This window comes from Anastrepha obliqua, chromosome 5 (genome assembly GCF_027943255.1).
Source record: "Anastrepha obliqua isolate idAnaObli1 chromosome 5, idAnaObli1_1.0, whole genome shotgun sequence".
Lineage (NCBI taxonomy): Eukaryota > Metazoa > Arthropoda > Insecta > Diptera > Tephritidae > Anastrepha > Anastrepha obliqua.
In genome coordinates, this window is record NC_072896.1 from 77,013,632 (window position 1) to 77,040,125 (window position 26,494).

General features: G+C 36.6%; 1 protein-coding gene across 6 annotated transcripts in view; it reads right to left on the minus strand.

Moving 5' to 3' along the window:
- Positions 1-1,587: 1,587 nt before the first annotated feature.
- Positions 1,588-26,494, minus strand: part of LOC129247782 (sodium- and chloride-dependent glycine transporter 1) — a 41,287-nt gene continuing 16,380 nt past the window's right edge. For all 6 annotated transcript variants that reach the window (XM_054887083.1, XM_054887088.1, XM_054887086.1 and 3 more), the window contains exons 2-10: positions 19,549-20,372; positions 12,590-12,721; positions 12,178-12,394; positions 8,540-8,660; positions 8,128-8,470; positions 7,885-8,042; positions 7,645-7,773; positions 3,241-3,447; positions 1,588-3,145 (exon numbers count right to left, since the gene is read on the minus strand). In XM_054887083.1, the coding sequence (XP_054743058.1) occupies positions 2,873-3,145; positions 3,241-3,447; positions 7,645-7,773; positions 7,885-8,042; positions 8,128-8,470; positions 8,540-8,660; positions 12,178-12,394; positions 12,590-12,721; positions 19,549-19,987 (2,019 nt within the window). In that variant the 5' untranslated portion in view covers positions 19,988-20,372 and the 3' untranslated portion in view covers positions 1,588-2,872. The remainder of the gene's footprint in view (positions 3,146-3,240; positions 3,448-7,644; positions 7,774-7,884; positions 8,043-8,127; positions 8,471-8,539; positions 8,661-12,177; positions 12,395-12,589; positions 12,722-19,548; positions 20,373-26,494) is intronic.

Here is a 26,494-nt window from a genome sequence, read left to right on the forward strand (position 1 = left end):
TGCGAATAACGTCCTACGTCGTCAATCAATTGTGACATTTGTGAACTAGACAGCTGTAGTATACAAACAGGAAAAAAAAGAGCGCTTAAATAAAGATGTTAATCACTCAAAATCATGTTTTTTGTTCTAAAAAAGTTATTCAAAAACAAAATTGGATGATTAGTTTTGCGCCATCTGGTATGATGTACCACGTAGCACGACCATTGTTGGCATCTTGGGCCTTTGAACCGAAGTTGGTTATTTATTTATTTCTTCTGAAACTTCATAAAAATGCATAGTTAAAATCGCTTGACAATACTTTATGAAATTGAGCATTTTTAGCTCACACTGTCGCAACATTTTTGTACCGTGAATTGTATTATTTTTATTGGCACCATTACAATTTTTTTAACCAACGATTGGCAGAGGTGAATGCCATTGCTTTTTCGAAACTTCGAAAGAACTTTAAGATTACAACTTTCCAAGGTATAATGCTTTCAATCGGATTGCTTAGAAGTAATCTAGTGCGTGAAACATGGAGCTCTGCAGAAGGGTTTAAACTTTGAATTTCGAACTAATATTCCTGCTTTTATTTCATTAAATATTTTGTTACATTTTTTTTAGTTTTTAGCCCAAGGCGTATTTAGACTGAACTTGCCTTTACACTGAGAACCTTCCTATATACCTAAGGGCATATAGGGCATGACATACCTACTCTTTTATTTACTTCCTGCATTTTTCAGAATGCCTTTTTTTGACTTTCCCAAAAGGAATTTCCTTGTCCAGTCTGACATTACCTTCAAGTAAAAGACGGTACTGCAACGTTTTTCCTGCATTTTAAGTCTATTTCAGCTCATTTGACATTGAAAAATACATTCCATACTTAAATTCTTACATACATTTTTTACGCAATATCTACATAATTATTTATTTATAATCTAGACACATACATGCATTACTATTAATATCGAGTATTCTTAACTGGTATATCACTTCATCACAATATAATCGTATCTTGTATATAAATTGACTTATGGTATCTTATAAAAAAAATGCAGCTTAAAAAAATGTACGCACTTTTTAATAATTATTTCTAAACTCGTATTTGAAAAACTATTTATTTATGTATTTGAATATTCGTATAGTATTCCACTTTTAAGCATTTACATACAAGCATTTCTATATTCATATATGGCATACTCATTGACTGGTTTGATTAATTTACGTGTGTAAATTCAACTTCCTGCAGTAAAAGATATTCGCTGAAGCCACGCAAAGGACTGGCATATTTAGAACGAAACAAATCCCCAACAAAATCTTTAGGCTGAAAATGTCCAATAGCTGTGCCTACTACTCAACTCAACACTAGTGCAAAACCCCCTTTGAGTTGTTAATAACTATTATAGGCTCTCATCGTCACTTACACGAAACGCATCAGGGGTATTCACCAATAGGTGAAGCACCTTGTTTAGTACTTAACTAAGCTGCTTAGTATCACTGAGAGTACCTTTAACCTGTTAACTGGGTATGAGGAAATATTTCGTCATACATAAAATCCTTCTGCAATGGGCATGACGAATTTTTTCGTCATGGAAGTTAATCGTTCTTATCTATTAAATCTTAAAGTGGTTATATATATTGAATACATTTGAATTATAAAATATTTTATCAAAATAAATAAAAACCATAAGTTAAAAACGATATTCCTTTATTATTTGAGGTGTGATATTACTTATCGCTGCGAAGAAAAAGTCCCCATTCTGAAACGAGTTGAGCAATAGCTAATTCCCCGGTTAACAGGTTAAGATGGGTACAGTTGCCACAGCAAGCTGGTTAAGGTAACATTTCGTAACTCGATGGGCCATAAGATGAAGTTACTTGTAACTTTCAACAGGTCTGTTAATTACCTACTAGGAACTGACTGATACATGGAATTATTAGTAAGAGCTTGTATTGAAAAACTTGTTGACACCTGTACCGCTCAATGAATACAGCAGTAGGTAGGTAGGTGAAATGGTTGAAGTGCCAGTCTGGCACTCCTCAAGTAGTAATAAAGCGCCGTTTTGATAAACATAGCAGTAACTTTGGGTTTTTCATTTTAAGGTTTAGGTCTCCGATTATATTTGAAATATATCTGAAAGGGATTAGTCTGATACTCTTTATATTAACTTATTTATACTCATTGGTAACTTAATTTAGCCACCAGTGTGTCGCTCTTTTTGTGCTTTGAGAGTTAGATTGATAAAAAATATGAAAGAGCAGATAACGATAAGTGATAAAAAATAAATATATTTTGCCCATTATCAACTTTTTTCCAAATTTCTTGGAAAAACTATCCTTTTATATTCTCAAATACCATTTTCTAGAATTTTAATATTGAAATTCGAAAAAAAGTACTGAGCATTAATTTAAGTTATTAGAATTACTCATAATTGCTCATAATGTTAGAGCTTGAGGGAGACCAGCCGTTTTGCGCATCAATTTCTCTTCCAATTCATGGTGGACTGGTCTCACTGATCTACATTGTAGGCACAGCCCTATGTCGCCTCCACACGGCGATAATTTTTATGAGAAAATTTTCATGGCAGAAATGCACTCGACGGTCAGGCATTATCAGTTGAGGGTTGATCGCTTTAAGAAAATTATATTTATTATTTTTAGACATTTCATGTCCCCGACGGGTAATGAAACCTAAATCGAGCCTATGGTACATAGTCACGCAGAACTACACCACAAACCATTTTGTGCCTGTTTCAAACCACTAACGAAATGAGCGGAGAGAGAGAGGGATAGAGAGCGAACTAAACAGTCGTTTCTTGTAACGTCGCCAGCTAGTACTGCAAGGTGAATACATCTATTCATATTAAATATGTGTATGCTTGCATGTAATGTTTTAAGCATTCACAGCGCAGTGCTCTTCGCCACCTTCCAACACCAGCAATTCCGAAACGCCCATAATCTCTTCGTAGAAGCGTCGATTATCAGCATCGACGGGATGCCAGTCGTGCGGTGCAAAGCATTGTTTCAGTCTATTACGCAATGTGCCATTAGTTTGGCAAACTTTATAAATCATATAGGCAGGTGCTATGGCGTATATCACACACTGACTGACGATAACAAGAACAGTTGGTGAGTTGTCGCGCTCCAAAAAATAAAGCGTTTGAATCTGCGGATGAAAAGAAAAAACAAAAATTTGTTTAAAAAGAAATTATATTTGTTTTTATTAATTTTTATTTTATTATTGTATTTATTCCAACTCACAATGCTTAGCACAAAAAATGCTGGCGTTAAAAATCGTATTAAAAATATTTTAAAACTCGAAATAGTTTTGCCCAACATAAATTGCAGATCACATTGGAAACGTTCACGCCCGTAAATCCAAGTGGTCATGAGCAATAAAACGAACGAGATAATCAAATGTGAGAGGATAACAATGTTGGGGAGTAGATCCAGGTGCTCTAAGCCCTTCTGCAAAATTTAAATAAAAAAGTATTAAATAAAATTATATGTAAATAAATACTCGTATGTAAGTGTGTACCGTAATTTCATGCATTTCATGTATAAATATTTTAAAAGAGGCGGTGCTAAAATAATTTGGTAGTGCGAAAAAAAAAATAACATTTAATGTGGAAATTGCTTACAGAAGCTAGAATAATTTTATTTTATTTTGAGCAAATGTTTCTTCAGGTTATTAGTAACTTTTCCACAATCAATAAGTAGTTTTTTATAATAGGTCTATCGATAAGTTCGTGCGGTTTTACAACAGATGGCGTAACTTGATTATTACTCCATCGATCCACATTTCCAAACATTCATTGGAGAGCTACTGTCGTAAGGCACAAACGTCAGTATAAGTTTTTTATTTGAAGCGTAAACAACAATATTTTTACCACACTTGAAAATGTCGAATTTCGTGCCAAATAATGTGTTTTTGCGGGGAATTCTACTTCATTATTTTAATATGAAGAAAAAAGCAGCCGAAAGTCATCGTATCTTGGTGGAAGTTTATGGTGAGCATGCTCTAGCTGAGCGAACGTGCCAGAAGTGGTTTGCACGCTTTAAAAGTGGTGATTTTGGCTTGGAAGACGAAGAACGCGAGGGTGCGCCGCCAAAGTTCATGGATACCGAATTGGAGGAATTGCTCGATCAAGATCCGGCTCAAACGCAAGAAGAGGTTGCAAAAACTTTGGGAGTTGATCAATCAACCATTTCCAAACGTTTAAAAGCCATGGGAATGATCCGAAAGGTAGGCCATTGGGTGCCGTATGAATTGAAGCCAAGAGACGTTGAACGCCGTTTTATGGCATGCGAACAACTGCTTCAACGGCACAAAAGAAAGGGTTTTTTGCATCGAATTGTGACTGGCGATGAAAAGTGGGTCCATTACGACAATCCAAAACGTCGGGCAACGTATGGATACCCTGGCCATGCTTCAACATCGACGTCGGCGCAGAATATTCATGGCCTGAAGGTTATGCTGTGTATCTGGTGGGACCAGCTGGGTGTTGTGTATTATGAGCTACTGAAACCGAATGAAACGATTACGGGGGATGTCTACCGACGACAATTGATGCGTTTGAGCCGAGCACTGCGAGAAAAACGGCCGCAATACGCCGATAGACACGACAAAGTTATTTTGCAACATGACAATGCTCGGCCACATGTTGCACAAGTGGTCAAAACATACTTAGAAACGCTCAAATGGGATGTCCTACCCCACCCGCCGTATAGTCCAGACCTTGCGCCATCCGATTACTATCTCTTCCGATCGATGCAACATGGCCTGGCTGACCAGCACTTCCGTAATTACGATGAAGTCAAAAAATGGATCGATTCGTGGATTGCGGCAAAACCGACCGAATTTTTCACAAAGGGAATCCGTGAATTGCCAGAAAGATGGGAAAAAGTAGTAGTAAGCGATGGACAATACTTTGAATATTAAATTTGTAACCATTTTACGTCAATAAAGTTTCAAATTTCGAAAAAAAAACCGCACGAACTTAAACATAGTCCTATTAAATAAAATCATCGTTAAGTGAGTGACATGCTTTTAAAATTTAATCGACAGTAGACATCGGCCGCCGTAGCCGAATGGGTTGGTTCGTGACTACCATTCGGAATTCAGAGAAAATATAGGTTCGAATCTCGCTGAAACACCAAAATTAAGTATAAAGTTTTTTTTCGAATAGAGTTCCCCCCTCGGCAGACAATGGCAAACTTTCGAGTGAAAAAACTCATAAAAATATCTGCCGTTCAGAGTCGGTTCGAAAATGTAGGCCCCTCCATTTGCGGCACAACATCAAGACGCACGACTCAAATAGGAGGAGGAGCTCGGCCAAACACCCAAAAAGGGAAATCGTCATTTTTTCGGGTCTCTGACTACCCCTAACCTCTTAAAATATTTGTAATATTAGATAAATCTACCTGCTTTTCACCAAAATGCTCAAAACGAAAATTCTTATAAATTGGGCAGATGCCTATGAAGTGCTGGATGTTTTCAGCGACACCCAAATTAGGTACAGTATATTCGTAAGGCAGAAAATGTAAGTTAAAAAGTACATACTTAAAAGGTCTCGCATTTAGGTTAAGAGGACTTCCTATTGAACAAAAATTAAGCTAATGGCGTAGATAAAAAAATCGTCTTTGAAATATTTAATACCTCTAAGTGCTAAATCGTTTGATTCTGATTTATCAGCAATGTCGAGAAAAGTCGAAAGCTTTTTATTCTTAAGATTGTCGATAAACGAAGGTATGAATACAGACCCAGAAGTAAAAGTATCCTACTGTTTTAATATAGTATAACGAAATATATGTAAGTTTAAAGAATCGCATTGATTTTTTTCTAAAGATTCTGAACCAAAAGTTGAAAATTTTGATGACAATTTTTTGGATTTTTTTTTTTTGAATTTTCTACAATGTTTATATAATTGTTATATAATTACCAACTTTTGCTTTTGTTTTTTATTTGTTTACAAAAATTTAGCATTCAAAATATTGCAAATAAAACTCGCCGAAGCTGCGTACACGTGTTGCTTCTCGCTTCATATGGATGTATTTAAATATTATGGGGATGGCATAAAAACTGATTGATTTATTGTAAAATTTAATACTCTGAACAAATTTAATTTTACTAAAATATACACGAATACATTCAAAGTGGTGCAAAATTAATCACCCTATTAGAAGACTTATAATTTTTCAAATTTGTCATACGTCAATCATATTTGTCACTTGTGGACTAGACAGCTACAATACACAAGCATACAAACAATGGAGCGCGTAAAGGTCACAATAAAGATTTTCATCACCCAAAATCAAATTTAGTTTTTTATTTAGTAAAAAAGTTATTCAAAAGTACTCAAAATCAATTTTTTTATTTAGTAAAATATTTATTCAAAACCAAAATTTTATGATTTTTAGAAAACTGTAGTTTATTATAAAAAAAAAATTAGTTAGGGTATACATTTCTATAGCTCATTAAATTTTAATATAAAAAAGGGCAAGTTTAAATTGGCACCCCAGATTTTCATTGAATTCTAATAATTTTTCTCCCCTGATCGTCTTTTACATTTGAGGTGCCCCTCTCTAGGTTTCAAATAATTTAATACTAACCTATTTGAGATATTATTGAAAACCATGTAATTACACAAATTCATAGTCATCGCGAAATGGATCCATCATGCAATATTATGCCCCAGCTCTTCCAAGTTTTTTTAGAATAAATGTAGCATTTTTCAAATATTTTCTAAGTTTTAAATGCGTAACACTGGCTTTCGAATAGTTATCTTGCTTGTATAGGAGAGCTTGTTTGAGATTTCTGCGCTTAAAAAACATTTTTTGTTTTTAATTTTTTTGTGACAAAATAAATTTCAAAACCTGGTAGCGATAAAAATTATTTTAAGATTTTGAAATTTCCATTTGTAATTTATGTAACTGTGAGAAATTTCAGTACCTTAGCATAAGCGGTTCGGGAGAAAAGCTAATATATATAAAGTTGCCTAAGGAAAGCGATTTGGAAATTTCAACTTGCATGGGAAGTGCCTTGCCCCCTTCTTTAATACCTACCAGTTTTCACCAAAAGCACGGTATATATAATTTATGCATTAATCTCACTTCCCTAGCTAATATAGAGATATATTGGTCACTAAGTCAGATGCCACGCCCCTATGTATATATCGGGATTAGCATTTCGGAATTTAGCACTAAATTAATATAAAATATATTTTTATAAGTCAGATGCCACGCCCCTATGTATATATCGGGATTAGCATTTCGGAATTTAGCACTAAATTAATATAAAATATATTTTTTTTAATATTTTTCTGTATTAAATTAACTGAGTTGATCCCTTTCTTAAATAATGATTTGAAGGAGAAAAAATTTCAACTCTACATCTCTCTCTCTCCTCTCCCTCTGTGACTTAGTGCGCATATGTACTGTATTTACATTTAAATATTTGCAAAACTATAACTCTGCTGATTTATTGTTGCCTTCAAATATTATCTGAATCTTCGCCACTGACAGTTTTAATTGTCCATTACAAATAATTATTTTCAATGGAATATTATAAATTAATCAGTTACACATACGCGCATACCCACATATAAATGTTGCCTACATGCCACATGCATGTAAATACGTGCACACACATGCGCACTTACATACCTTGGTACAAAAATAAATTGACACAGTCAACATCAGCAAAGCCAGAGCGATTGTAATGCGTGATTTCTTTGTTCGCAAATGTTCGTACTCATCGAACAAAGCTGTTAGAATAGACATCATTTGGATTATCTGCGAAAACAAAGGAAATCACAATTAGAGAGCTCAATTAAATTGATAAATCTAATCTATGAATGACATTGTAAGCGACTTGTACACACGCACACCCAATAGATCACTCACAATTGCACTTAGCTCCGCCAGAAAAATCATGCCGAAGAATAGAAAACACCAAAAATTTGGCAAGCTTGTAAAACTACCAAAAAGATATGCAAAACAGAGGTAAAGAAATTGCATGTAGTGCTCCTCGTCAAAGTGGAAGTGCAGAAAGCCCACGTGATCTATATAGAAAACGAAAAAAGAAGAAAATAATTATTAGCATTTACAGATTTTTTTTTTTTCAAATTATTTCAAAATATGCAGCACCTTCAAAGTGATCGAAAGCGATACGCCCACAAATCATCGCCATGAACGCGAGCAGCACATGCGTTCCGCTCACCCAATAAGTGAGCTTCTCGCTGTCGCGGTGAAAGCGATTATGACTGGCTAGTGTTAGTACGTTACCCCAGCCGGGGCCCAGCAGCCAGGTGGACATGAAAATCGCTGTACGCAAACCACCCATAATGCCGCTAAAGCTGCTCTGCAATGTTGGTTTAAAGTAGCTCGTAAAGGTGTCCCAGTCGAGTTTGATGTAACAGATGAGATGCACGAAAATCGCCAAAAAAATGGCAAACATTATAACACAAATGCAGCGAAAAAATTTGCCGATCTGCAAGGGAACACACAGTAAAAAATTTAATGCAAATTGTAAAAGAATTGTTTTGAGAAGTTTACACACAAATGAGACACGTTTCAGGAGTATTCCCAAAGTAAGCAGCCAAACGCCCACCACACCACATAGCACCGGCCAAGATATCGCATATTCTTGAGTCGTATCATCGTCGGGACGAATGATGTAGCTGAGGGAGAGAAAGAGAGAGTTTTAGATATAATGGACAATTAAAGAAATAGTCAATATAAATGTATGCAAAAAATTTGTTGAAAAATGTTCGAGATTAAACGATGCAATGCCTGTGAAATCGTCATAGAGAGAAATTTGCAATAGGAATTTGCGGTAGGCACATGACCATAACTTTTGCAGAACCAAGGTACACTTTTGTGATTTATTTAATTTTTTTAAGGGTGTAAGTCAAAACCTGCACATTCTGTGAATGACGTGGATTGTCTTATTTGGTTTTTGAACCGAAGCACTTAAAGTTTGGATGTTTTGGATACTTTGACCGGTAAAAAGTAAAAAAATTCCTAAATATTCATTAGAAAGTAGTTCATAACAAATGAACTAGGGGAGACTGGAATACATTTGATTTAGGGGCATATTTGACTGTGACTCTTGTGAAGTCCAATCGGCAATTCGGTAACGCAATTTGTGACCAATGAAATATGGGAACAATGAAATATGAGAGAGAGAAAAATGAGAGCTAAAGCGAAAATTTTGGCTATGTTGCATTTACTTTTCTCCTTTAAGAGGAGTTTCTGTTATTTGTAGACAGTAATAAGAAAGGAATTTGTGAAAGTGGATTCAAAAAATATTTCAAAGTGATAAATTCATTTAACTAATATTATTTTGTTTTAACAATAAGAAACACAGGTTGACCTTAATGAACTCGTTTCTTGGTGTACATATTTGTGTATTTCTTTAAATTCGAAAAAAAGTTCAAGTCACTTACTCTAAATCTCGTGATCTTCTACAGTCGTCATATTATATCTCTAATAATGTCCTGCAATATGTGGATGAGACCAAAGTTCCTGGAATAATTTTGACTCTAATTTTTCAACCTCCAGTCATATCAATTTTATTATCTCAAAATCATGCCTGATCTTGGACTTTGTTGGACGTAACAGTTCAAACTTATCAGATCTTTACACGATGTTTACCGCTTTTGTTCGATACTGGTTGGAATATGTTTGACTTATTTTGAGACCTTATCTCCAATTTGCTGACAAAAGAACGGGAACAAAAGATGTTTCCTTAAATTTGCCCTAAGATCTTTAAATTTTTTTGTCCCATTTCCCTTTTTTAGCTCTCGCTTGTTATTAATTGAATTAAAATCGCTTGAGTGCCGATTAAATCGCTTCCTTTTCTATTTAATATCATTCAATGTGGTATTGATTGTGCGTTTATTTGACACGCTTTAACTTTCTTATTCCGGCGATAACTTTACGAAGTGCTTACCCTTTTTATCTCACGATATTCGAAACGAATTTCAAGTCCAATGCACCTATTGCTCGGACTCTTCGCGAATTTATTGAGATCTCAGATTCCATGTAGTTTTATTTCACAGTTACCAAAAATCAATTCCCTACTTTCTTAATTATTTAAATTACTACAATAATATAATTTTTATGGTTTTATTTGTTATTTAATTAAAAAATGGTTCATATTAGCACTAAGTCAATAATCAGTAAGAACTTTTATGTTTATTGACTAAATTGAATAAATAAATAAATCACCTTCTTTTCTTTCTTTTTCCCTTTGAGGAGATTATTTAAAAAGCTGACTTCACTCATAAAACGTAAATTGAAATCATTCAATAGCTTCTGTAAAACATGCCTCCAAAAAATGCCTTCGTTAAGGTAATATTGCTTTTTAAGATTGACGAACTACGTCTCGTCCCCAGTTTCTGCATTGCAATATACAAATTGACGAATTTGTGTACACAGATAAACAATCTGAACAACGCTTAACCTCACTTTTTTAGAGGGTAGATTGAGTTACGTTGAATAGTTGCGTATGGAAGCGCCCACTTCGACGAAGAATCAAATCGGTCCAGAAAGAAAGAACAGAACAAAGGGAAAAAGGAAGTAGAGAGGTAGAACAGAGGCTTACGACCGAGTGATGGCTCAATTACTTTCGCGTTAACCGCGATGATGAAATTCAACGCGTAAAAAAGTGAGCGCCAAGATATCTGAATGGCAGCTCGACGAGGCAGCTTAAGAGAAGCCACTGAGATGAGTACATCTCATTTTCCAGAGAGCTGCTGTACAGAAAACTCAATGCAACGTCAAGCCTCACCGCGCGATTATCTAACGGTTAATATACAGTAAGGACACCCACAAGGCTAAGGCTTTATTGCTTTAAAAGTTCCATCGAGAACTTTCGATCTAGCCATGGTCAGAAGGACATCGCCAGAAGTGAAAAAAATGTTACAACCTCATGGAAGAATGGTTGAAAAAAAGTTATGTGCGCGCAACTTAGAACAGGCGCATAATTTTGAAAACAAGAATCTTTATGAAAGCGCAGGATTTCGATCTTGGAGGCAGTGATGCTTCACTATTGCCGACATTTTCGTCACAAAAGTTTTCCGTCAACCATTTTGCGGGAAGCAAAGTGAAAATTTCCAGCATTCAATCGCATGCTGGCAAAAGTCAAAGTATGAACTAATAATTTTAAGTATTCACTCTTCTTTTAAAAACTGGATTCTGCAAGCCAGGAAAAGGCGCTAGCTTCAATTAGAATTTTCACGATCCTCAAAGCCAGCTTAAACTTTAAATTTGCTGATATTTGCTTGAACTCCTGGGTCATGTGAATAGGTCCAAGCCATGTTGAACAGGTAAGCGCAATAGAGCGTAAACAACAAGAGCAATATATTTTTTTCTTGCTTTTCGCCTCTAGAACGTTAAAATCTATAAATAAAGTTTGACAGTTTAGAGTGATTAAAAAAAATGCAATTTAGCGGCCAAATAATGAGGAAATAATCGCTTCGGCAGCTCGATTCCTACTACCGCTTCAGGATACCTTGACACGGCCCCTTGCCAGACAATAAATTAAATTTAAGAACGCATTGGAGGAGTTTAAATAAAATATGGTTATACTACATTGAATGAACCGTTTTTAAACACATTCATGATTTGCTAAAATAATAATTAAATTAAATATTTAATGATTTGCTAAATAAATCGGAAACAAATTTACAACACAACAACCCAAAATATGCCTCAGACGCATATACTTAAATATACAGACATTCCAATTTGAAGTAAACAAAATCCAACATATTTATGTGAAGTGATAATAGCAGTCAAGGTCTGCTGGGGTCGTTTAAATTGACTTTGAGTAAAGTTAACATTGAAAATTAAAATAAGTTCTTGCTCATGAAGCGTCATATGTATGTATTTCCTTAAAAGGCAAATATTTAAAGAAAATGTGACATTTTTCCATTTTTCAAATAAAATAAATTTTGAAATTCTTTGTGTAGTAAAAACAAGCTCTGCATATACAAACGTAAATGGCAACAAATTAATACTAATCAATAGCATAATCAATCGTACTTCGCTAGAAATAGGGTCAATTTTCTAAATGAGCGCCTAAAAGTAGGTCACTTATTTTTTACTTTAAGCATAGTCACTAATATTTTAGAAGGCATTTTTGCTCTAGTGCGATTTTTTTTCATTAATTCGCTTTGCAAACACACTCACCGAAAAAACTCCACCGTCGCGTGCGGATCGAGCGATATTTCATCAGCGTCATATGTTGAATGTGTCGAGCAATTGGGCGTATTCCACGCGTTATCGCAACTCATCCATGGTATCACAGCGTGAACGGAATTGGCAGCGTAGATAAGCGGCACAGCTGCCACAATGCCATAATAGGCGAGAGAAATAAGATTTAGCAGTAATATAGAATAACCAATGCCTGAAAGTGGAAGGCGACAAAAAGGGTAAATTTGAATTTTTATATAATACTTTTTTTTAGTAAATTTAAATACAAAAGATATTTAAATTAAAAAAGCATTCAAAACTGGTGTCTCAAAAACTTATTAAAAGTCAAGTTACCAAAGAGTTTTGTATGCTTTATAACAAACAGGAATTGTAGGTCGCCGGAACTCACCTTTGAAAAGTGGCGCCACACGGAATGCCGATATTAACCCGGAAGTAGAAAATTGTCCCAAAAATGTTTGTATAATAAAAATGGGAATAGCATACAAGAAGATGGCGGTCAAGTACATTGGCAGGAAGAAAACTGTAAGAAATTGTAAATAAAAATGCGATTTAGAGTAACTGAAGTTGTTTTAATAAAATACATAATTAGTTACATTTTAAAAGAATTAAAAAATGGTGAAACATTTGCTTGCAGCTGGGGTACTAAGCTCGGCTATTGAAAAAAGTAATAGACAGAAATGTCATTGACACTACCAAGTATTTCATTTTCACCTCTCAATGCCCTTTAAATTGCTTTCAATCGAAAGTTCGCTGACTTGTGTTTCACGAGAGCTTACCAGGTGTATAAGCTTAAATCCGCTGTTTTTTAAAGAATTCTTCATCTTTCGAGGCGAACCACTCGTCAAGCCGTTTCCGGACGTCTTCGTACGAATCGAAGTGCTGTTCGGCGAGCGCGTGACCCATCGATGAAAACAGATGATAGTCCGAAGGGGCCAGGTCTGGTGAATAAGCGGGATGAGGTAGCACCTCCCAATTGATTGTATCCAAATAGTTTTGGACCATTCTTGACGTGTGCGATGGGGCGTTGTCGTGGAGGAAAATCAGCTTCTCATGTCTTTGTTCATATCGAGGCCTTTTTTCACGCAAAGCACGGCGCAATTTGATGAGTTGTTGGTGGTAGCGATGAGAATTAACAGTTTCACCAGGTTTCAACAGCACCCTGCTGATCCCACCAAACGCACAGCATCGTCTTGCGTCCAAAGCGATTAGGTCTTGATGAAGAAGTTGATGGTTGGCCGGGATCGACCCATGATTTTTTTCGTTTAGGATTCTCAAAGTATATCCACTTTTCATCGCTAGTCACCACAAGATGCAGGAACGACTTTCTTTTATGCCCAGCCAGCAAGATTTCGCATGTGTTTTGGCGTCGCTCCATCTGTCTATCGTTCAATTCATGGGGTACCCATTTTCCGACTTTTTGGACCTTTCCCATGGCACGTAAACGCATGGAAATGGCTGGTTGAGTGACACCTAACTGCTCGGCAAGCATTTTTTGCGATTGGGTATCGTCCTCATCCAAAAGAGCCTGCAATTCATGGTCCTCAACTTTTCTGGGCCGATTTTCACGCTTCTTGTCACTCAAGTCAAAATGGCCGTATTTGAACCGACGAAACCAGTCTCTGCAAGTCGTTTCCGATAATGCACTGTCACCATAGGCCTCCACAAGCATTCGATGCGATTCGGCAGCCGATTTCTTCAAATTAAAGCAAAAAAGTAGAGCTTCCCGCATATGCTCTTTTTTTGGCACAAAATTAGACATGATTACGCAAGGAAAAAAGTGTGTTGCTGTATGAAATCACTGATGATGTGCAGTGATTGATGTAAACAGGTGTCGAACACATACAAAAAAAAATATGGCATTTCTATGGTAACTTGATATGCTCACTAACGCCATCTACGAGCAATCAGCGGATTTAAGCTTATACACCTGGTATCAATAGGCCATTTAGCACTTTAGGCAGTCTGTTATCATGGTTTTCAGGATTTCATAATGGTAATTTTTAATCTTCACAGCGAATTACGCTTACTCTTACATATACAGCTATGGACAGAGAAATAGGGCACTTGTAGTGTCCTCTATACGAATTGTTATTTCTTAGAATATTAGTTAATATTCGTACATATTTTTTTGCCAATGTTGTGCTGTGAATTACTTCTCTCTACAATAAGTTAGGTTAACTTTGTTAATGTTTTTTGTGCCACGTTTCACTCGAAATGCATACTATTGCGTTGGTACAATGAAATAGCGCAGTTTTATAATATTTCAATTATTAGTTAGGATAATTAAAGTTTATTTTTTTGGCAAATTCTTGCTTGTTGCAAATATAATTGTTTCTTTTACAATCGTTATTGGTCACGAAAATGCGACCTCACAAAATTATTTGGGACCTTTACGAAAAAGGTACAAACAAATAAAAATGCCAGATATAATGAGTTATTCACATAAAATGGTATTCAATGTCGTCAAGTTCAAAGAAGTTAAGTGCGAAAGTCGCCTGCGGGAAAGATTACAATTCAGGACAAGGCCATCGTTAAGAAAACTAAGCCGTGTCATAAAAAAACCCTCTACTGTCGAAAAGAATATCCAGCCCGATGGTCTTTCGCAAATGCCGTAAAATTCGGGAAATAATACGTTTTATGGGTGAAACTAAATTTAATATTATTGGTACTGATGGAAAGACTTTGGTTCATCGTGAAAAAACCAAAAGTTCAATTCCCGGTACACTACAAAGTCGGTGAAGCTCGATAGGGAAAACTTGAAAGTTTGGTGATGATTTTCTTGGAATGGAGTTGGACTAATAGACAAAACAAATATGGATAAAGTTTGCTTATCTTGCTATTTTCAAAATTGCTTGAAACCATACTCTTTCGAGTCCATAGCACTACACTCGTTACTCATGTATGATAACCACCCCAAGCATACAGCAAAAGTGGTGAAAAATTGGTTTCCAAAAGAAAAAAATGCAGTTTTGGAATGGCCAGCATAAAGCTCCAGCCTTAACCACATTTCAACTCAGTAAATCGATATTAAGGTTGAGGTTGGGCAAAAAAAATTAAAAAATACCAATGAACTATGACAAGGAGTTGAGGATCCGTGAAACTCAATTGCTTTGGGGTGATGCCAAAATGTAATAGAAAGTTTACCTCGTAGGTGCGAAGCAGTTTTAAAAAGTATTGGGTACTCTAAAAAACTCTAACGAGGAAAAATTTAACCAATTTGAAACAACAAGTTTCAGTTTTTCTTGCAGACCGATGAAAGACCGCTATTTCACTGCTCAGTTCAAAATGTGATCAATTTTGATTTTTCGAGCTCCTTAGTTTATGTTAAGGAGGTATTCTGGTATGAATTTTGAAAAAAATCGAATTTTTTTGTTTTCAAAGTTTAGATATTTAAGAATATATCGTTAAGATGATTTTTTAAAATTCATGAGTTACAGCCTTTTAGGTGACATAGCATCGGTTCCGATCAGTCTTGTCTGAAAACTTTGAACGCGTTTTTCTCAAAATTACTTTTTGCGAGCTGGCGGTAAGGATATTTCGAGTTCTAATAGACCGATTTTCTTTAAATTTGAGGATAATGTTTTTTATAAATTCCTTCATCAGATGACCCCAGCTCAAAACTATAACTTTTCATTTAGTTTAAAAAAAAAATCGGAATTTTGGAAAAACGTTTGGCAAAAATTTTTTTTTTTTTCAAACAGCCGACATGTGACATTGTGAAAAATTTTGTTTTGAACTTGTCCAAGCCTCATTCTATAGGGGCATCTATAATAATTAGGAATCCCTTTGGTTTTTAGAACGAGTGTGAAACAAGGTGATCCACTTGCCTCAACTTTATTCAGGTTAGCTCTGGAGAAGATTGCGCGGATGTCTATGCTTGAACGTCCCACACTGGGGATTTCTGTATAGAGTTGCGGAAAAAAATATACATCCCAAAAAATATTTACATTTTTACTAATTACGAAGTTGTATATATTTGTGTATGAAAAGAACATGTCTAAAAACTATTTTTTTTTTTTAATTAAAAAAAATTTTTTTTTTTAAATTCATAAATTTTAATTTTTTTTTTATTAATATAAGCCAGCAAATATTTACGCACAGGATACATGTAAGTTCATAATTCTGAATTACCCTCAAAATGTCAAAACAAAATTAAAAGTGTTTCGTTATCATTATGCACACACTAGAAAGCGTTTAGTTATTATCATTGCCAAAAAATAATCTGTGGCGCCTGGTGGCACCTGCAATTGATTAAAACTGAAAGAGACGTTATTAAGCAACACGTTGATACTAGTTTCTGACCGTAGGTAAATGTAGCTCAACTTGCAGATCCAAGAATATGAAGGAATATGATTTTTTTTTTTTTTTTCGTAAAATTAATTATAAATAGATAATCAAATGCTTTACAGCCTTTGTTCTTCCGGCTAAAATATATAAAAATATCGTACCCTAAATGAAAAATAAAAAATTGGAAGTCGGCTCAAGCAAAAGGAAAAAAAAACCACCTTGGGCTTTGAAGTTTCTTCTTAGTCAGTTCAATACTATAAAAAAATTATACTTTTGACATATCTATAAAAAAAAACTGTAAGTCGGAGTTTAGTAATTCTTTTTGATTTTATTGTTGGTTCTATTCTGGAATTTAGAAATACCATTAAACATTGCGTAGGTGGTATGTTGCAAATTTGACTTTTTTCCGCAAAATCCCCAGTGTGCGGCCCTGCAATGGTAAAATCATCGCAAATTCTAACTGTCGCGGATGACATTGTCTAATATGCAATAACACAGCTACTTTGAACAAGGATTTTCTAAAACTTGAGAACACAGCCAGAATCTTGGGCCTCTGCATAAACGAATCAAATATAAAAATTTGTGTGCACTGTAAAAGTTTTAAATTAATGTAGATCTGCTGTATTGATCGCCAGTTACACTTTTGAGCGGGTGGCAGCATTCAAATATCTTGGATCTATCATCTCTGCGCACGCAACATCCAAACAAAAAGTTAGTGCAAGACTCCAAGTGAAACTCTATAAAACAATAATTGGGCCTTACGTTCCTTGTACTTCTGAAACCTGGGAGATGCGTAAGGCAGATGAAGAAATGCTTAACATATTTCCGAGTAAAATCTCACGCCGCATTTTTGGACCGGTGCGGATAAATCACATCAACTAACGCCTTCGTTACAACGATAAATGCCTAGCTGAGCTGAACGACTTCCACATCACCGGCTACATCAAGTTTCGGTATTTTAAGTATGCTCGAACTGTTCTGAGGAGGGACTGAAACGAGATTGCAAAAAAAGATCTACAATAGTCAACTGTAAGTGCTTTATAAAAGGGGTCGCCCAAAGCAAAACCTGGATTGACACAATTAATGATGACTCCAAAATCTTTGGACTGAAAAATTGAAGGATATCTGCAAAGGATCTGTCTCTTTAAAAAGCGGGCATCCCTCTGGGGAACTCTAAGCCAGGTTTACAGGTTTGCAAGGTTTTCGATTGTCCACTTATTGCAATAAGTCGATGTATCTCTCGGCAACTCAACTACGCAGTAATTGCAAATGAGCCGTGCAGAGGAAATTCATTCGAAATAGAGCGCTAATTATACGGCTTCCGGGAGGTGCCAGCTAATGACGGAACTGATAACGAATAACGGAGTAAACAAAAGGCCTTGAAAAGCCAACTCAAAAAAAAAAAAATAAATAAAAAATAAAAAAACGAAACCCACAAATATTCTAAATGGATGCTAACAAAAAATGTAAGCAAGATCTGTGTCGCAGATAGATTAACAATAGACACAGCGAGACACATTCCTTGCTCTCATGCATACAAGGTGAAGTCCAAAATAAACAAGACTGGCGTCATAAAAATGATTTTGATGGCGGTATCTTTCTATTGAGTCAGTGCGTTAAAAGCTTCATCCCTAGCTCACTTCCAGTGAAAGCCTGGTGACATTCGGTTTAGAGGAGGCGAAGTTAATGCGTCTAGAGTATCAGTATGTTTATGTCATCGGTACAAAAATGAATCTCGAACAAAGAGCTAATTTCAATTGTTTTAAAATCGATAAAACGTTTAACGAAACATTTAAATTGATGAAAATGGCGAAGATTGTCTATCTCGTGCCAGACTTCATGCGTAGTTTACACGTTTCAGCAATTGTTGTGAGGACATAAATGACAATGAGTATACTGGCCGCCCAAAATGAGTAATCACTGAAAACTCCATCGAAATTCGTTCGTAAATTTATGAAAAATGCACCGAAATCATCGTCGAAATTCATGGAATCTTAGTTGAATATCTCCAAAACATCGATTTATCGCATTTTAACTTATCATTTGAGCTTACGAAAGGTCTGTGCACGTTTCATTCCGCAAAAGTTAACTGAGGACTAAAAATTCAGAATTCAACATTCGAAAAGCTTCGTTAAAGAGGCGAGAAAAGACGAGAACTTTCTTTACAACATTGTAACTGGTGGTGAAACGTGGTGTTTCCAACATAAGCCTGAAACTAAGGCCCCGGACGGCCCCAGACGTGCCATCACCCAAAAAATCGCATTTGGAGAAGTCAAAAATCAAGTCGATCCTCATTTGTTTTTACGATTCCAAGGGAATCGTCCACAAGGACTTCATGCCAACAGACCAAACCGTGAATGCAATTTTCGATCTTGACATTTTGAAGCGTTTGTTGGATCGCATTAGTCGGATTCGCCCTGAATACCGCGAAGGAGGAAGCTGGCGCTTATTGCATGGTAATGCACCATCTCATCGATTCACTCTTGTGAATGATTTTTTGACTAGAAATCGCATTTTAACCATCAATCACACACCGTGTTCGCCTGATATGGCTCCCTGTGACTTCTACCTATTCGGAAAATTGCATTTAGCCATGAAAGAAAAACAGTTTGCGTCCGTAAAGGCCATCCAAAAAGCTTTTACCGACAACCTGAAGGGCATTCCGGTCAATGACCTGAAACACACCTTCAAAAAGCTTTTAGATCGCGCAAAACAGTGTATCGAGGCCAGAGGGGATTATTTTGAATAAATATACTCGAAGTTATCAGAACAAAGCTCATGTCGTTTCTTTTGGCTCAGTCTTATTTATTTTGGACTTCACCTTGTATGTTGATAAGTGTGCGCAGAGCTTAATATATTATATGTAGCATATTTCTGGTTTTGCCAATTAAAAATTGTTTGGAGGAAGTACGTTGGCCACCCGGTAAGGAGATTAGGGAGTGATGAAAACGAAATGACTATTTAAGCACATCTGCACTAATTAAATTAATTAAGGTCATTATTTCTGGAATGCTAATCAGAATATATAGTACATAAACATAAACAATGAGACCCACTTACCTCCGCCAAAAATCATTGCATAGACTGGCACCTCCGAGAAGATAATCGAGCCGAAAGCATGGCTCGTGCAGGCAAAATAGAAATCTGCCGTCGCTGACCACTGACCTCGCCGACGATCGTGTTTGAAGGGACGCTCTAGCGTCTCATAAGTGCTTGTGCCCGTTATGGGCGTCGTAACGGCTGTGATAAAGCTGTTATTTACATTGTTATTATTATTAGTCTGGTGATTACTACTACTATGATTTGTTAGCTGTGTGCGCTGGTGGTCGTAATGTCGTGGATGGTGGTTAAGCGTCGGCGGTGGTTGGTAGCTGTTTTGGTGGTGATGGTGGTGGTTGTAATCGTTGTTCGCCACCAAAATGACGGGTGGTATATCGTCGCTGTCGTGCTGCATACAGCTACTAAGTTGTTGTTTTGCGCCACTGTAAATCGATTTCATTGTTGTTGATTTTATTAGTGTGACTCTGTTGTGTCTGGGATAAGAGGCAACAAATGACGTTTACTTGTTGATGAGTTTTTGGTTTTTTGTGTGTGTTTTGATGTAATTTGTCAATTATTTCGCCACATCTGGGCATTTGAGTTGGGCTGCTGGCTGCTAAATTCATTTGTAGATTTCCGTATATGCATGTGGTAGTGCACAACTACACATGTAAATATTTCGCTCGGAAGGCTTGTGTACAGTAGTTACGTGTTGAATAAAACATTTAATGCGCTTTCGCGTTTATCAACTGATTTAATTTGCTCATATTTGCATATTTGGAAAATATATCAATGAAATAATTGATACGGTTTCTCGGAATCACATACTTTCATTCTTAGTTCAGCTGAAAAATTGAAAAAAGCTCGTTAGAAATCAATAAATATATATGAATACATACATACTTATATATACATGTAGGAATATTTATATTTGAAATGAGAATTCACTTTGCATTCTGCGCACTTGATGGATTCGCAGTAACGCTTATTTTTACATGTTAAATTTGCCGCGATATTTGATATAGAATAGAAAAGTAAAAATAGAACGGGCTTTCTTTAAGTGGTAGAAATAAAAACTCTGAATAAGCTTGTAAATGTTTTAATATTTGGAAAATTTTTGTTAATTTCTCAGGGGCACAGGATTTGCCGACCAGTGAGTTAGTAAGTAAATAAGGGTTAATATAGATTTACTAAAAATTTAACATACTAAGTAGTTCAATATTTTTTGCGATTCGATAAGAAAAATACAACTTTATGAATTGAAATGCACTTTTTATGCACTACAGCCCCCCTGAACATCAATTCACTTGCACCTACGAGATTCCAATTTATGAATTCCATCCCTGAAGTTAGAATCTGGGAGAACTGCAAAATATGCTTCCACAGCTGTTATGACCTCATCATTTGTTGAAAAACGCTTTTCACGCATGCATTTTTTAAGGTCTGAAAACAGATGGAAGTCATTAGGGGCCAAATTTAGTGCGAACGGTGGATGCTCCAACAATTCATGGATTTCAAGTTATTGTCAAAATGCTCTTGTGACGCAGTGCATTGTCCTGATGGAAAATATTTTTTATCATTATTTATTTTTTATCTTCTCGCAAACTGGGTCTTTTTCTCGACTTTTTTTTCAGCTGATCTAAAAGGTTAAACGAATATTCAGAATTTATGGTTTTACCAATTTGCAAGTAATCCACAAACAAAATTTTTTTCGCATCCCAAAAAACTGTTACTAACACCTTCTTGTCCAATTTCTGGACACGAACTCGTTTCGGAGCCGAAGAACTAGGTCCACACCACTCTTTAGCCTCCTGTTTTGATCCTATCATGGTGATAGACCCAAGTCTCGTCTATAGTGATGAATCGACGCACGAAACACACTGTTTTCTGATACCCAAAACTTCAGTAAAAGTATTGCTTATACTGCCCAATAAAATGTCTCGTTCAATCACTCAATGATTTTCCAATACAGTATCTTGTATTTTTCTATAATTTGTGTTGTTGTTGCTGTTTTTGGACGTCCTTGACGTGGATCCTCTTCAAGGCTTGTACGACCACGTTTAAATTCAGCGGCCCACCTTTCTACTATACTAATTGAGGGCGAAAAGTCTATATGCACTATCAAAATTCGTTCACGTCTATACTAAATGGCTTGTAAAAAAATGAATTGACAGATTAAAATGAAACTTCACATTCGTTCACATGAAGAGTGTACCAACATGACAAAAAACTGTAAGCTAGTAGCAACACCCTCTCTTTTCGAATCGCAAAACTTATTTAACAACCTAGTACCTAGTAGAGAGAGCGGGGTTATTTTGCGGGTTGAAATATTAACATACCCCACATTAAATACGCGATTTTTTTTAAGGAATATAGGTATTGTTTATCTGCTAACCTCTTTAGTCCATTAGTAGTAATAAAAAACTCATTTGGTCTCTTGTAGAGTATTGTTTAGGTGAAAAATGGCCAGTGCGACAATGAAATATATGTAGTTATAAAATACCTCAAAAGATTAGTATATTTTTATATATCTATTGATGGCTCAAAGCTTAACGATGAAATTGCCTTCCTAATGACTTTAGCATATTTCAGGTTTAAATGCTAGCCTTTAATGGGGTAGCTGTCTAGTTAGACAAAAATGTGACTACTTTTAGAGAAGTGCATATACATACATATATTCTAATAGCTCAGTGGCGATTTAATATCTTGGTGGGGGCTGTCACTAATTCAATCATTGCTCGCAAATGTCGGGCATCTCTTAACAAGATGCCGGAATATTTCCTCACCTGTTTCATATGGCTGCCGGGGCAAAGCGACATACAAGATTTTTTAAGTCAGATACATTAGCGAGAGAGGACACTACCTCTCGCCTGCCTCTTGATGTGAATATTATAGGTATACTCCTCTTAACCAACAAACTCCGTGGTATAATACAAGTAGCATTGTCACTTCAGCCAACACGAGATGGCTTGATAGTCTGACATGTAACACTAAAAAAGGCAAAGGCGCTACTCAAACGGCCAAGGAGAAACTTCTCTACGTTAGTTGCCTTGATCATAGGCCACTGCGCCCTAAGTCGACATGCTCAAAGATTGAATGCAAGAATGAGGAGGAGAAGAAGAATGTCAGACATATTCTTTGCCACTGTTTTGCGTGGTATGCCAATAGGTTTAGATAAATCGGCTCATCGATCTTGATTGATACCGTCAGGCAGATCAATGGGTTTGCACTTAAAACAAAATAGTTTAACAAAGAAGGTTTAGGTTTCTTTCATTTCATTCGTTTCAGGCTGGTTAATTTCTGTTATTTAATTTGCTTATATGACATGATGTCCAAAACTTAATCATTTTTGAAATTTTTGGTTTTAATAAATAATATTTAAATACATTTTTTCTTCAATTACTTAAATCTCTAAACAGGGAGTGTTTGGAATCAGTGTTTTTTTTTATTATTATTGGTGGTATAACCAACTAAGTTTATTCAATTGCATTATTCTTAAAACATTGTTCTTGTAGCTGAGAAGAGTTACGAAAAAGCAAAAACTCTATCTAATTTTAAGTTGCCCTGAAAAGCCCCTTTCAGTCAAAGTAACTTCATAACTCCTTCAATTTTGCTTGGAATGCCTTGAATATTTCATTGCACGATTGCCTTTCGAACTATGTAAATTTTGAAAATCAGTTGTAAAACAACAACGGAATCGAATGAGCAAAACGCGCTCTATAATTTCAAGTTGTCCTGAAAAGCCCCTATCAGTATAGCATTGAAACTTTCATTGCACGATTTCTAAAGCTCCAGCCTTTCCAATCACGTGCAAAACCATTGGCTGAGCAAAAACTCAATCTAATTTCAAGTTGCCCTGAAAAGCAATATATATAGATATAACAGGTGGCGCTAAAGTAATCCTCCTATCAGAAAGTGCTATAAATTTTGCGATTGGCCCCTAATGTCAGTTCTGTTTTGACATTTGTGTAGTAAACACATGCGAAATACACGTTAATAAACAATGTTACGCTACACTGCTCCAGAACGCGGAATATTGCTGACTATTTATTTGACCAGTAATCGGTCGGTGTCTTTGGCACAACGTGAATTTCGTCGCAGATTTCCTCGCCGTCCAACGCCTACTGGTGAAACACTGCAACGTTTAGCCACTCGCCTCGAAGAGACTGGCACAACACGAGATGCTGCCAGGCGTGGCAGACCCCGGAGTAGCCGTTCTGCAGAGAATATTGCTGCTGTAGCCGAGGATGTCATGGAAGCGCCGTCGACATCGACCAGACGACGTGCCACGCAAATGGGTATCAGTCGACGGTCTTTACAGCGAATTTTGATACAGGATTTGAATATGTTTCCGTACAAAGTCCAGACGGTGCATCAGCTGTTAACTGCTGACCGCCAATCGCGTCCAACATACGCTCAAGCCATCCTTAATCACCACCAAGAGGAAGATGATTTTTCATCAAAAATAATCATGAGTGATGAGGCCCATTTCCATCTTAGCGGGTACGTAAATAAGCAAAGTTTACCCTTCTGGGGCACTAAAAATCCGCGTCTAACCCACGAAGAGCCATTACACCCGCTCAAAGTCACTGTTTGTTTCCGCTGTAGGGGTCATCGGACCTTTTTTCTTCGAAGACGTCGCGGGCCAAACGGTTACTGTGAATTGTGAGCGCTAAAGCAATGATCAACGAGTTCTTTTTGCGGTAACTTGATGAATTGGGATTGGAAAACATGTGGTTCCAACAGGATGCTGCAACGGCACACACTGCACGTGCCACAACCGATATGCTGAAGGATGCATTTCCCGGACGCCTAATCTCCCGTTTTGGCGATTTGCACTGGCCAACAAGATCGCCTGATTTGACCTCTCCAGACTTCTTTTTTTGGGGCTTTTTGAAGTCGCGGGTTTCTTAAAGGCAATATCCGTCAAGAATGTGAGGACCTATCGCCGGAAGTTTTGGCCAAAGTGATGGAAAATGCCATAAAAAGGGCTCAAATGGCAATCAACTGTGGCGGCGGCCATTTACATGACATCATATTCTCGACTTGATGTAAAAAAAATTAAAAGACCAAATAAAAAGAAGAAGAATCAAAGTTTTTCATTTTTTTTTTAATTACAGCCAAAAAACATCGCAAGCTTACTTTTGCGCCACCTTGTATATATATTGAGTATATACGTTCTTGTGGTTCCTAGGTGGGCTTAGGGCATAGGGCCTCAACAAATGTATTATAATTTGATTTGTTTAAAGATAGATATCTAATTCGTCAGTTTCCACGTTTCACACCCAAATATTACCACCGACTTCACGTTGGCGTCGGAAATCTTCAACTTTGTGCAACTTTATTAAGCATGCCAAAGGTAGCTCGTCCTTTTGCTTTTCGTTTGTTTATGTAGGTCTTTTGCTAACTCGCCATTTTTGTAATGAAGATAAGAGAACTCGTCTACTTCATTTGCAAAATCACAAAGCCAATGGATCTTCACTGATATCATCTTCGGATCTTCGTCATCAAACGAATATTGTCCGCATGGTTCTTGCCTTAGAGATGACCGTTCAGAGGACTCCCCTAACAGGAGAGGGGGAGAAACCATGCAGAACCCAGGGCTTGGATTAGAGAATTTGAGGATGACGACCAACGAGTGGCGAATTATGTTTGCTTCAAGCTGTTGATGAATTTCACCAGATGTGTGATACTTAAACCCGCAATATCCGTTAGCGTAGCGAAAAAGTGAGAGCCCAGATGTTTAAACCTTAGCCGAAGGAGAGCAGAGCAGCTGAAAAAAAGTGCTGAGATGATTCCACCACGTCCTCCAGACAGCCTCATGACATGGACACCTAACGGACAGTGTTCAATCTTAATGTGCACTTCAAGTTGATTGCATCGATTTTCCCTCTAGGGTTAAAATCCTATCTAAATGAAAGAAGTTGTCTTGTTACAATTGAGGGAAAATCTTCTGCCCCCTGATTTCAAAATTTTGTCTCAATAAGAAACCCAGAAGATGTCTTAGACTCCAGGCTGACCTTAATAAACTCGTTTCTTGGTGTACATATTCATGTATCTCTTTAAATTTTAAAAGATGTTTTTAAGTCACTTACTCTAAAACCGCGTGATATTTTACAATCATCCTATTATATCTCTAATGATGCCCTCCAATCAGTGGATGAGATCAAAGAGTAATTTTTGATTGACATCTTTCATTCTCAAGTCATATCAATTATATTATCTCAAAATCATACTCGAACAGTTCAAACTTCTCAAACCTTTACACCATGAAATTGCTGTTTACCGCGTTTGTTCGATCCAGGATGGGATACGCTTTACTTATTTGGAGACCTTATCAGCAATTTGCTGGCAATAGAACGGGTACAAAAGATGTTTCTTAAATTTGCCCTATAATCTTTAAATTTTCCTATCCAGCTATAAGAGGAAAGCTCCCGCTTGTTAATAATTGAATTACAGGCGGCCGCCGTAGCCGAGTGGGTAGGTGCGTGACTACCATTCGGGAGTGCGTAAGTTCGAATCTCCGTGCATGAACATCAAATAATAGCAAATGTTTTCTCTAGCAGTTGCCCCTCGGCAGACAATGGCAAACCTCCGAGTGTTTTTCTTCCATGAAAAAGCTCCTCATAAAAACCCTGTGCAGTTCGGAGTCTACTTGCAACTGTAGGTCCCTCCATTTATTGCACAACATCAAGACGCACACCACAAATAGGAAGAAGAGCTCGGCCAAATACCTAACAGAAGCGTACGCGCCAAATATTTATTCTTTATTTAACGTTTACTTGAGTGTAGAAGGCCGATTCTATCGCTTTCGTTTGTGTTTAATTTAAAGTGACATTGATTGTGCGTTTCTTTTGCAACACATTAACTTTCTTATTGCGGTGAGAACTTTACGAAGCTCTTACGCTTTTTATCTCAAGACATCTCAACGAATTTCAAGTCCAATGCACCTATTGATCGGGCACTT